General features: G+C 40.7%; 1 protein-coding gene across 1 annotated transcript in view; it reads right to left on the reverse strand.

The window, feature by feature from the left end:
* LOC122417166 (epithelial discoidin domain-containing receptor 1-like) overlaps positions 1–13800 on the reverse strand; it is a 141881-nt gene that overhangs the window by 33311 nt on the left and 94770 nt on the right. The window contains exon 8 of the mRNA XM_043430472.1: positions 2731–3073. Within this exon, the coding sequence (XP_043286407.1) occupies positions 2731–3073 (343 nt within the window). The remainder of the gene's footprint in view (positions 1–2730; positions 3074–13800) is intronic.

The following is a 13800-nucleotide window of genomic DNA, read 5'->3' on the forward strand; positions in this document are numbered from 1 at the left end:
TAGACGCTTGAGCAGTAAAAACAAAACAATACCTCGCCGTTCGAGAATCTTTCAGCCTTTATTTTTCTCTCGTATAACCAAGAGAAACGACAATTTCATTAATGTTTTTTTTCCTCTCCATTTTCTGTTAAGGTTTAATTGCGGAAAGTCAAGCTGCTTTTTGTCTCAAACGCTATCGAATTAAAGGTTTTCCACGAGTCGTGTGGCTGATCTATAGGTTGTTGTGCACTCGCCAGAAAAATGTATACGTCTATACAGATATAGGAGACAAAAGCTCGAGTGATAAAAGGTTTTGTCGAGAAAGTCACGAAGCATTCGATGCAGAAAGGAGTCTCAATGTGTATATTTGTATATATATATAAAGTGAACAAGATCACAGAGATGGTTCTCGACGTGGCCATTGTCCGATACTTCCAGATCCTCGTTTATTGGAACCACACACAATCTTCTTTTCACTCGACATTGGTACTAACGAGAGGTAGAAAACTTTATTAGAAACCAGTTTTCGGAAACTGCCTGACGACCAACATCGACTTTTGTGTTCAGCGAAGACGAAAAGTTTTTTATCTCCATTTTTTTTGCTTTATACTGACAATCTTGCGAGTTGTGTGGCTTGGGAAAGATCGCGAAGAAAGTTTCTTGCCGGATGAGCCGAGAAACATCAGACGTGATTCATATAATCGGGCGCAGTTTTCGTGAGAACCAAAAAATTGATATATTTAATTTGTCGAGATATTGGTGTGATTTTGAACCACTGAAGTTTTTTTTAATCGATTTATTCTCCCTTCGAATGACAGCAGTTTCATTAATCAATTGGGATAAGCGTCAAAGTGCTGTTTTTTATTAGTGTTTTGCAATGTTTGAAGTTTATTAAAATATTTTTTTGGCTCATATTCCAGAATCTCTTCGTGACAATCCTCGGTTCGAGTTTAATCTGCCTCAATAATGATTTTTAAATAATAATAAAATCGATAATGAAAGAGCATTCGACTGCTGACATTTGGTCATTTGGCATATTTATTCGAGTGTACTTTCAGTCGGTCCCCAAATAATGTATCATGAAATTTGGTATGGGAAGAAACGGTTTTAATTAAGGCAATGATTAAAATAGTGTATGAAAATTTGACCTCGTTCAAGTTCGGCTTATAAATTCAGGTAATCATGATAGCGCGGTAAACGAGCAATTTATCGAAATTCTGTTTTGTGGTACACTGTAACTTCCGAAGCATGAACCGAATGAACAAGGATAATATAACGTTCGGGAGGATCGAATATGCAATGCATGCACTTGGTATTTTCGAAGAGAGCGAAATATATTTTCGACGCAACAATGAAGCTGCAGCGGAAGGGGTACAAATAATCACACAAACAGGGAAATACGTAAATGTTCGGTTTTCCGGAAAATCGTAAATACATTGTGGACTTTGCGGAGGATAATTTCAGAGAATGTGCACGGGGATGAGTCACGTACGTATGAAGTTTTCATTGCGTATTGAATCCGTTGTGGATATTTCAATGCATGACAAAGCTGTTTATTAATTAAACGTTTCACGCGTAATTCGTATTTGTTTAAATAATGGCTTATTTAATTAAGTCGTTTGTTTATTCATCCATCAACATTTACAAGCCTCTTTCGATATCGTGTAATCGAGTTTCGGCCTTTTAATGGAGAGTCATCAAAATGTACAATGAAAGAATGGCATTTCAATAATGACAATGAAAACCGCATCGAAATGAAGGCACAAAATCAAACATTTCGAAACATTATTTCAGGAATTGGCACTCGATTGGAAATAATTCAACATCAGTAGATAACAAACATCATAAACCAGAATCGTTTCCTCATTTAAGGGGGGTCCTGCTTAAAAAAGTAAAAAAAATCGATTGTTTTCGCGAATGTCTTTGGTGTAGAACGAACTTTTCGGTGTAGTTCCAAGGATATTTCAAAAGTACAAAAACATTTTTTTTTAATTTGAGAAATACTGATTTGTACATAGTTTATGCGCAAAGTCCGATCGTCGCGAAGTTTCTCAGCTGCGTACAATGTGGAGATCGTAATTATTGTCTGCAACGAAAATTCCAAATTTTTTTTTCCATTTTCATAGATTTTCCTTCCACATGAACTTATGAAAACTCGCAGAAATTGCAAAATTATATATTTTTAGCGAGTTTGAAAAAAAAGCTTCCAATGAAGAAGAAAATCACTTCTGTACTTCAACGTACTGGAAATATAGAATTTCGCAATTTTTTGGGCTTTTCATTCAAGTTATTTCCTTCGGAAATAACTCACCATAGCAATTTTTTCGACTATCTAAAGCAGGACCCCCCCTTAAAAGTGGCAATTGAAAGTTTCTAGACTTTAGCACCGACTTGGTTAGCAGTTTATTTTGTTTGGATTTTTCATTTTTATACTTTCACCAAAGCTCAGTTGAGTACGATCCGAAATGGTGATCGATGCGCGAGCCGGTGCATGCCTATAAGCGGTCACCCAACTGAGTACTGACCACGCTCGGGGCCACACACCGTACCGGCGCATATCGGTGGCTTCGTTTCACATAATTTCAAATCGAGTATCAAATGGAGAATAAAAAAACAAAAAAAATGTCATTTATTCGAGTGTGTTTGAAGTTGACAATCCCACATGAAATTTTTTTCTCACTTTCAAAGTTGACAGTTGAAAGATAGCCATATTTATAAGGCAGAGGCAAAAAGTCTTTTCGAATTACTTACCGTTCATCGTCCTCGAGGGTGTAAGCCATGAGGGCTGCTCCTTTCTCGACAGTTGCACAGGTGGAACCAAGGTGAGAAGGCGCTTTACCCGTCATGGGACTAGCGAAGCACTTACGTTGACGGTGTCGCGAGACTATGAGAAATATCGCGACAGCGAGAAGCAGGATAACGGCAGTAAGTACGCCGATCACGACCGCCATGTAGGTCGGATCGTCGTGCTTTGCCGTTGATACCGGAAGTCCACCGCTCTCCGAAGATCCATCTTTTCCGACGAAAACGTCACTTTGAGCAGGTGCTTCCGTTGTCGGAGCTTCCTCAATGGTGAAATTACCGTGTGCCACATCTGCGCAATTTTAAAATACGAATTTATGTCACTCATTTTGATTCGATGTTCTAGGAGACGGATTTTATCATGTCGTCAATAAAAGAAAACTCATTTATTTTTAGTTTCGTAATTTAATGACATTAAATTTGTGGTTGTTGTTCCAAGTTACTTCGATAAAAGCCATGGGCACGTTTATTCCTCCCTTTCATTTTTCAACTCAACAAAATAAATCCTCCCGGATCTCCAGCAGGCTGAAAGTAATACGAAATTAACGTAATTCAAATCCTTCGTAATCCTTCGTAATTAAAGCCCTAATCCAGCATTACTTTTATCCAATTCGCCACTTTTGCAATCGATTCCGGCATGTGTCGAACGGTCGAACGCATGGCGAAATGAGAAAAGTATTGCTACGATTTTATTTCCGACGTTACTTCGGTGGTTAACGTTTTTTGGAATTTTCTTAACCAAATAGGGTTTGCGGAACTCGTTTTTTATGATTTTCCTGTACAGCGGTGTTGAATTAACTTAACTAAAAAATGCGGATGAAAAAGTGTTTCGCTGTTTTTAGAAAACATTTGGCATAAGTTTCCTTAATTGAGAGCTACCTCGTCGGTAACAAAGTAAGCAAAATTAGAGCGAGTGTCAGCTGTCAACAAAACGTTAAATTATTCTGTCGCAGTAAGTTTCTAATTCTGACTAAACTAAAATGGAAGCTTCTCTCGAGTCGAGTTTAGAAAAAAGAACGAAGCGATTAGCAGCTCGTAAGGAGAAGCCAGCGTGACCGATGTATACGATGCATCAAAATAATAACGTCATTTCGAGGATCTTAGAGCGAGGAGAATTGAGTCGAGCTCCTTCGTTGGGTGTATTAATATTGTGGGAAGAAAAACGAGAAGCGATTTAAGGAGGGTCGCGAGCACACGCGTGTTGAGCCAAAACGGGGGGTTCGCGAGGGTGTAAGACACGCGAGCATCTGCTCCGTTTTATCAAGGCCGTACACCAGTGAGTGTGCAACGGAAGACACGCGATACGCACAAGCGGGGGCATACGCGTGGAAACTTCTTGCGCTTCTCCTTGTCCCGTGCGTCTCATTTGCGCGCATTATTCATTTGCTTGCATCTCACGAGCGCGTGAAATAAAGTGAAAAGAAAAAAACATTTAAAGAAAAAGGGAAAATAAAGTGGTTGAAGCCTAGTAAAATCCCAGCCGGGAAATACGAGAGAAACACAGAGATTCACGACTCCCTGTCTCTCCGGCCGGCATCATATAAGCAGCGGGAAGATCCGTGATGCGATTCACGAATGCGTAACGTATGGTGAGGAAAATCTCTCTCTCTCTTTCTCATCCTCTTTCTCCTTCTCTCTCTCTCTCTCTTTCTCTTCATTTCCTTCGGTGTCGAGACTTATGGTGTCAGACGGTTAGGGAGCCTCGGTGAAAGACCGGAAAGCGCAGAACAGGAACAAGAGCTATAGGATAAATTAAGCGTAGCACAGACATTGGCCACCCACTGATATAATTGGCAGACTCTCTTTCTCGCTTTCTCTTTGCCTCTCTTGTACAAAGCGACTTAAATAAGCTAGTGACCTACCAAAATAGCTTCCAACGCCTCATCAGTCAAGCGTTCAACTATTTTTATTGGCTAACGTAACCGATTATTAATCGTTAACTAATGGGAGCCTTATTATTCGACGTTGCTTGCGGAAGCAGTATGAAAATAGACTTTCGGCGAAGCACTTTTAGCACAAATTCATCATCATCTACTGGCGAAAAGAAAGGTCATTAAGTCGCGGTAAATATCAAAGCACTTGAAACCCTCTCTTCACACTTGAATGGAATTACTGCTCCCATCAACGAAATAAACGACTCAAAATTATTCCATCCCAATGACAAAAGTCCTCCAATGCAATTCTAGTCGGGGATGATGGGCAGACGAGAAAACGTTCTGCGGCCAACAGCTGGAGACAGTATAGCAGAGGTAAAAAGAGGAGGATAGGAAAAGGTTGAAAGGGGATACAGTCAGGACGAGACAGACAGCGAAGAAGCCAGCAGTTCTGGCTCAGAGGGATGAAGCGATGCTGGAAAAGGGTTGAAGCGAGAGAGCTCAATGTCATCGTCGTTGTTGAGTGTACGTTTTAGTCACACGTATATAACACACCCGAAAAGGGATGAGCAGGCATGCGGCCCCGGTGAATTCCCGACAGGATTATCTCGTGGAGAAACAAAGCTTTTCGTCGTCAGTGTTTGATATCGGCTTTTACGTGCTACTCCTTCCCCATTGCCCTCCGCCGTTTCTCTGATGTTCTATGTACCACCAGTGTCAGGAGTGAGCCACACTGCAACTTCTCTTCCATATATGAAATCTGATATTAAACATTCTTTCCGGACGCAGCGAGTAAACCAAAAGAATCTCTACTCGAATACACACGTGAACGAAGGCGTGCGCATTCGTGAGTTCATTTATATATTTTGTGGATATGATTCCAGACACGCAACTGGAAGATCACAGAGTTACAGTTTCGGGCTGATTCTATTGGCCAGTTAGTAGCCTCTGCAGCAAGGCCTGATGCAACGTTACATTCGCTTGCGAAGTCGTTCAGATAGGCTGCGTGAAGTTTGAAATTTGAAGGATACCCGAAGGAACTTCTCTCGGGTCGCGATATTGTTGGGAAGTATTTTTGTGTACTGATTTTTCTCGATTGATGCAGAGAACTTTTGGCTCGGTTCAAATTAAAAATGATATTCTCGAAAATGAAACTCCGAATGACGCTATTGTGGACATATTTTTTTCTACTTTTACAAAGGGCCCGTAAGTGTTAATCGTGAAAAACCGAAACTAGAGAATGCACGTTTTTAATATAGTTTAACGCGAGCAATGTTGATAAAAACAGAGGAAATATAGGAGGGTAGGAAATTTCTGTCAGACATCGAAATTCCTCGAGTTTGCAATATCGGATTTTTGTACTGTATTGCAATATCCGCGTTTTCATCCATCCACAAAAAAGCTTCTCACCAGTCTACGAAAGCTCCGGGGTTACATGCTCCATGTACGAAATGTTTCCAGACGAGTGAAACGAGAGGGGAGGAAAAAAGTTGACGAGTTTTTGCACCCGCACTACGGATCAACCGTTCTCGTCTATGAAAAATATCGTACCGTCACAAATATATCTGTATCTATACGTGTATATGCACGAGTTGAATGGGTCTTCGTGGGGCAAATACAAAGTCAAGAGTAAACCTGAAAGAGTCGAGGAAAAGGTAAAAAGTTTGTGTAAGTACGAGACTTCAAATATCTGATGTTTTTACTTTCTCTATTTTCTTTATGTGTACAAAAACGTTTTATTGCGCACCTGCACCAAAATGGTACATGTTTGCCTTAATAGTTTGTGTATTTAAGTATAAACTGATAAACGTGGATTTTAGGGTAATGCAAAAAAAATCGATTTTTTTTATATCGGAGCTCCCCAACGGAAATCGTTCATTAATACATCGCAAAAAGTCATTTTTCTAAAAATTCAGGTTGAAAATAAAATTTCTTCAATAGTGCTCAACCCACTTTTCGACATTTTCCTGTTTTATTTCTCATGCAGAAAAAAAAGAAATAAATTATGGGAGGTGGTCTTTAAATTTTTTTGGGAGTGACAAAATTTTATTAGATTTATGATTCCATGGAGAACTAATACTTTCTCCTATGAGAGCAAAAAAAAATTATTTTTGTTTCGCGATTTTTGAGAAAAAACAAGAAAATATGAAAAAGTGGCTTGAGGCCTGTCTAAAATTTTTTTTTTAACCTGAAATTTTGGGAACATTACTTTTTTTGATGTACTAACGATTTCCATTGGAGCTCCGAGAAAAAAAAAGTATTTTGCATCACCCTGTGGACACGGATACATTGAAGTTATGGAAGAAAAATCGAGTGAGCAATCGTCATTATTCTCGAATGAGGCTCTTTGGAAAACGTTGATCGTAAATCGCGTGGCATTTTTGAAATAAAGAACGACAAAATGACTGCACGAAGGCTGTGATAAAAAAAATGTGGCGAATATTCTCAAATCTTTTCTGCCCTCCGCAATTTCATTTTGAAGTATAAAGCGTTGGTGAAGCGCTTAATCGCTGATGACTCGACTTACTTCATTTCTCGTGGCCATAAAGACAAGGAAAAAGAGGCGAGTCAACTGAGACGAGAATTTAAAGCAAAGAAAAAAAGCGTGCTCGAGGCTGCAAGGATTTTTTCAAGTTCTCGAGTGGAGTTCACTGTACACTTTTGGTGTACGTTGAAGTGGATAAAAAAAGGTGGGTAATGAAACTCCGAAAAATTCTGGATTCTCTTCGTTAAAAAGTATGTTTTACGAGGAAGGTTTCTGGGAACGAGATCGTCAGGAAATTTTGCAATTAATTTTTTTCATTCTGACAATAGATTTGAATGATTCCAGCACGAAAATCCTCTTTGGCAAGTTGCTAGGGTGACATGCACGACAAATGTGTGGACATGAGTGCGCTGAAATTTTAATTTCTATAAAACGGTTATTATCGCATGATAAATTCCTTGCAATAACAGCGTCACAAAATGACACTCGAGGCAATTTTTTACAGGAAAAATGTTAATTCTCAGACTGACCCGAATCCAGCGTTGGTGGTCTCGAAAGATCCTACAGGAATTAGCGGATAAATTATATTCTCACGAGTGCACATACATTTTATTTTAACTCGTGGTTCTTTTAAGTTTTTTTTGTTCATTGGTTGCTGGTTCAAATGTGACAAGATTTCGTGTTTGTGGCTCTGTCATGTTGCTTTTGCTTTATTCCTCTTTTTATATTTCCCTTTATCCTCCTCGTCGTTTCACATTTAGGGGGCTCGCGTACAGAAGATGGTCCGGGCGAGACATCGTCGACATCGTTCTTTCCGCGGTGTTCCCCGTTTTTCGTTCTTTCTTTACGCGTCTCTTTCCCTCTCGATTTTCTCCTCTCTTCGTCTCTCTAGTGCGCGGTGAGCAAGATCGCGTCTCTTTTCTGTCGCACGTGCAGCCGCAGCTGACGCTCAACGTCAAATGCAACTAATGTACTCCTTGATCTCGGGAGCGCGACGCGCTCGGCGCTTTCGTCGTTGGCTTCCCGTTGATTTTCTCCCTCTTTTCTCTTTAACTTTCTCTCTCTCTCTCTCTCTCTCTCTCCTTTCTTTCTCATCATTCTCGATTTTTAAAATCTTTCTCTCTCTCTTCCTCACGTCCCTTCAGTTGCCAATTTTAAGCTCTTTGATTTACCGCCCGAAATGGAAATGTACCGTGAACTTCGTTTGCACAGAACACTTGGCCCCCTGCTTTCTCCTGACCGCCCAACTCCCCCGCGACCTCTTTTTCCCAAGCTTAATCAAAAGCCACGTCCGTGTATAGATCCGCGGAGCCAGAGCAGTCAGAAGTTCCTCTATGGAAACGGCAGCGTTTTATCCTCGCTGGAGCTGTCTCGCGGTTTCATTGTGACTATGAAAACCTCTTAAACACGATTCGTTCGTTTCTTCTTTTTTCACCATTTATCGGAGAGCAAGCGCCGAGCACCGGGGGTGGACGTTTACAGATTACGTTTCGTGGGACGTTCCGAAAATCGAAACGCCAAAAACTCAATGAATGTATAACTGTGTTCCTCTTTCGTTTCGTTCCGTCCCAGCCCATGGCAGGCTCCGCTCCCGAGCAGCGCTAGTATTCCAGAGGAGTCTGTACGGCTCCGTGCGTAGGCAAGGGGAAGAGAAGAGCAATTTATTTCCATATTGTTTTCTGGCACAAACGAATTACCGGATTCTTTCGCGGAGACAAATGATCCTTGTTCGTCCTGTCAGCATATCCCGGTGGAATACACACAACATATTCATTAGTCATTTCGCAGTTGTCTTCCGACGAATCGTTTGCGTCTGCATCAATGTGAAATTTAAACGTTGCGAATATTAACTGTCAACGTGAAAAAGCTTTGAGTCTTCCTCTCCAAGCGCCGAGAGAATCCTCCGGAAACGTGGCAGAGCCAAATGTTGCTGATGAAACAATTTCTGGCATTTAAATCGTGATTGGCCATGAGTTTTTATTCCACAATATCAACGTTTATCTTCTCCGCGAGAATAATCCCCATCGCGGCTGACACACGTTACCGAAAGTATTTCACCCTCTACCTCGAGCTGATAAACGATACGTCGGTCTGAAAAGGACAATATTTCGAAGGCTCGCAAAGTACCGAGAGTCTGGCTTTTACAAATCGTTTACCATAAATATATTTATATTTATCCTTCTGCACACATAAACGTGTGTATAAGTATTTGAGAGAGCAGGCCAGGCGGGCTTTCTGTCCCGGTTGTACTGAATCATTTTTACGACAGGCCTCTTTACGTGGGACGTGGAGTACGACGAGGCGGTAACCAGAGAGGCGGAGAACTCCGAGCACAACTGAAGGAACGAAAAATATATGAGAAATAAGCTTCGAGGACGAGAGGAACACGCCGAGAGCGAGCTGACGGAACAGTCGGAGAGAGAAAAGGAAAAGGAAAGCTGCAAAAAAGCGTTCCTAACCCCAGAACATCATCACTGGAGCCGGTCGGTTCTGCACTCAGGACAACAGTGCTGCGTCCTATAATACAGCAGCGTCAGCTCGAGGAACTAAAGTTCTGTGAATAAAATATATATATGTGTTTACACATTATAATGTGCACATATACGTATATATTTGACGCATACACCGATGGTCTTTGCTCCGTGTTCTCGTATTTCCCTGTCCAATTATGTCTGCCTCGAAATAAAGGGAAAGACGAGTGACTTTGAATGCAGCGAGTGCTCCTCGCGGAAGAACTAACTGGGTGAATGGAAGAATGAAGGACGGAGGAAGAGCGGGATAAAGGGAACGGAAAGGAGGCGTTGCGAACTTATTCCATCCCGGGAAGCAGCCCTTTTTTCGTCTCTCTGTTTTCCTCCGGTTCCATCTTTTTCTCATCCCTCCTCGCGCTGTCTTTCATCCGGTCGAGCAATGTTGAAAGAACTTTGGCACGCTTTCACGACGTTCGAGCATTATTTTACTATCTCGGTTATTAACGAGAAGTCGAGCAAATCGCGAGGGCGTATCGAGACGCGGACTCTTCGACTGTTCTTCCGTACTACTGTGAGTGGGAAAACAGGCAAAAGGCGATGGCAATACGCCTGCAACTTGTTCGACTTTTTCTACACGAAGAGACTTTTATACGAAGATTTGGGATAACTACATAGAAATATTTGCTATTTTGTGTAACAGCGCTGATCTGTATCGCCATTCTATGAAATTCAGAGCATTTCTCTGAAATTTCAGTATCTAGGACAGGCAAAATTTAGGTCTGTGGCATTCTCACATATCCGAATATGTCACTCGTGCCTTTGGCGAAATGTTCAAAATCGGTGGGCTGGACTGGACAAATTGGTGAAATGTCACGAATTTTTGTACCGTTGATCGCACCGTCCGAAAAGAAGCAAATCTTCTTTTCGACAACGATTTACTTCTTTTTGGACGTTTCACAAAGCCCGCTCATGAACGAAGCGACTGCTCGAAATTTTACTATGTGCTACTGGTTAATTTTCATGTTTATACCCGCAACACCTCATACATTTGGTGGGCGCATGAGTTTTGCTATGCTATTCAGCAAAATTCGAAACTATTGAATTTTTCGTATAACACAGATGAACGATTGCTATCTCGTCTCCTAAATTTTCATCAAATCATTTCATAATTTAGTGTGTTTTTAATCAAAATTCGTCCGGTGTCCATTTTTGATATAGCGCAGCGTGTTGTTCACTATGGACTGCGGTAATTCTCCAAACTTTTGCATTATTGACACACTCTGTATCGATTATTATTCTAATGTCAATACGGTCCGAGGTTACTATAAAACCGGTAATTTTTCGCATAAAAGTCTCTCCGCGTGTACGCGTGTAAAAGTCTTCGCTTCCATCAGGACTTTTCTTACTTTCTGAAATAGTTTTCCTCCGCCGTTGATGTTTCTTGCGTGTTTCTTCGGAAGCAAAGAGGATGAAGATGGAATTTCGTAAGAGAAGAATAGAACTTGATGCTCGGATGTTTGTCTAGTCAGATTCTTCGACTTTGCTAACATTTTCTCATACTTTGCTTCTCCGTTTCTTTCTCGCGAATAACACACTCCCGAACACACCGCGCAGTCTCGATGACGTGTCTGACGAGTGGGAGAACGAAGCAGCCTCGCGATGAAGGGATGAACGCGAAGGGAGTTGAGATGATGAGCAGAATTTGTTACTGCTCGGAAACGTGAATCCAATTAAAATCTTTCGCGGTCCCTCGGCCCGTTAGAACGCGTCGAAGCTACTGTGCACTCTTCTCAATGCTTTATACACACACTTTCTTTTGTCTAGCCCAGACAAGATGGGGTGGAATATCATTTTGCAATTTTCTCAGGATAACTCCCCTCGAGGCATGAGCCTCGTTATTATTTCCTGTTTTGTACAACTTGTGAAGAATCATTTCGTAGCACACCGTTCATCGTTTTGTTTTAAGTGTTCGAGTTCGCACTTTCACGAATCTCGTTCTGTGTGCGCCACTCTTGAAATAACTGAGACATTGACGAGGCCATCGATTTTTTAAAGGCCCCAAACTTCATGTACTTCAACAAAGTTTCTGCAAAATTCGTTCCGTAATTGATTTTTCTTTCGTCGTACTTAATCAACTCCTCGCAGCTCGCGGTAGCTTCCAGCTGTCTAAAATCATTTCCGAGTTCAATGAAAATTCATCTCACCTCCGAAATTTCAACGTCGCTTTAGCTGCACGAAAAATCTAAAGTTCCCTTTTTTATCTCGTTCATCTCATGGTGTCTGCTGGCTGCATAAAAATTCTTTGATACTTTTGCCTTGATTTATAAATGAATTCGTCGCTCGGTTTGCCGCGACTGTGGAGAGAGGACTGAATCGACGCGAGTGGTATAAAGGAGAGTAGAAAACACTTTGAAGATCCCAACGATTTTCGTTTGCGACTGTCATAACGAGAAGAGCGAGAAAAAAAATGATTACATTCGGAGAAGGAAATTCTGCTGGTTCGTGTTGCGTGTGTAGAATATCCCGAAGTTCATTTCACGGTGGAAGCGTATAAGTGGAATTGTTATACCATTTATTCAACGAGATATTTATTCATACGAATTCTCGTTTTCCCTTATTCGTAGATTTGTACAAATGTTTGCAAAATTATTGAATAAACATCACGTTTCCTCGCACTGTCACATTCGTTTTTTCCGGTTCTGTAACGCCGTGGCTTTACAGAATATCAAAATTGCGAATATGACGTTGAATGATGAGCAGGCAGCATCGCGATTCTTTACGAAAACTCATATTTTCACTGCTTGATTTCAATTACGGAGCTCGTTATATATTATTCCTGGATTTCAACCATTTTTTTTACGAGTTTATTGAATAAACATCATGTTTTTACAGTCTTGATTATATTTCCAAGCGTTGTAGGGAGTTTGTGGAATTCAAAACTATTTCATTTGAAATGCAAACGTTACGAAATGATACAAAGAAGTTTAATTTGTTGAAAATATTTATGTTTTTTCGACTGCCGGATTTTAATTACTAATGGAAATAGAATTTATGATTTCTGTCAAAATGATTTACGTGAGCATTTTTTACATTCGTATTTATAAATTTAATCATTTTCATTGGGTCGGTTTACGAGTTTTCCGATGAAAAAAGTTGTAAATCAAATCAGCAGTATGTTGGAATCTTCATTGATGCGATAAAAATTTAAGTAACGCATAAAAAAGAATTTGTGTATGTCTCTCGTCCTCGGGTTCCAGTTCTCACGATCGCCAATGGTAATTACGAAGGCAGCTTTTCATTCCGGTGGTGAAGGTTTGTGCGCGAGTATCCGGTATTATTGATATAATTTTTGCGATTAATCAGCAGCTTTTCGCCTCATACAATCCATTTTTTCGACGATAAAAACGATCCGGTGAACAAATGTTTTCCGCAGTGTTAATAGGAATCGATGGGAGGAGCCAAACGACTCGGGGAACGCCGATGAAAATGATTCGTATCAAGTTCGCCGTTGGAAAATACCCGGAGCATCGATCCCGATTCAATTTTCGACTATTTCATCGGAGCGTGGAATACGCATGCATGAAAGTGAAACAAAAAAGCGTATTGCACAAAAGTTATTTGGGTATCCATGATTTCCGATGTATTCATTCTTCCGGGTATTCCGAGCGTGCAATTTTGTCTCTCGATCGTGAAAAGCTCGTAACGCGTAAAATACGAATTGAATGTAAATGCTGGATATGTGCTCTGCGGAGCGTCGATTTCACTCTTTATTTCTGACCTATCGTTTTTCGTACATTTACAACCGTATAGGGCATCACAGGATCGAAGTTATCCACACTAGGATGGACAATAAAATAAACCGTAGAGGAAAAGTCACGAGATGAGAACGCTCGACGTTAATGTAAAAAAAAAAAAAAAAAAAAAAAAAAAAAAATCGGGCTATATACCTCTCTCTATAAATTGAGTATCGTTTCATTCAAATCATTGAACTGACAGATCCTCGATAAGCCATTGTCAATTACGCTGTATCAATTTAACTCTCCACGGCAGATGCGGACTTCATTTTTATTCCGTGATTGACGTACGTTCGCCATTGGCTACGGTGCTGCGCCGCATAGTCAGCCAGGAAATATTTAAAAAAAGCGAGGCTCCTCTACGCGTACGGCCGCCCCGAACTGGGTTTTAGATT

This window comes from Venturia canescens, chromosome 10 (genome assembly GCF_019457755.1).
Source record: "Venturia canescens isolate UGA chromosome 10, ASM1945775v1, whole genome shotgun sequence".
Classification (NCBI taxonomy): domain Eukaryota; kingdom Metazoa; phylum Arthropoda; class Insecta; order Hymenoptera; family Ichneumonidae; genus Venturia; species Venturia canescens.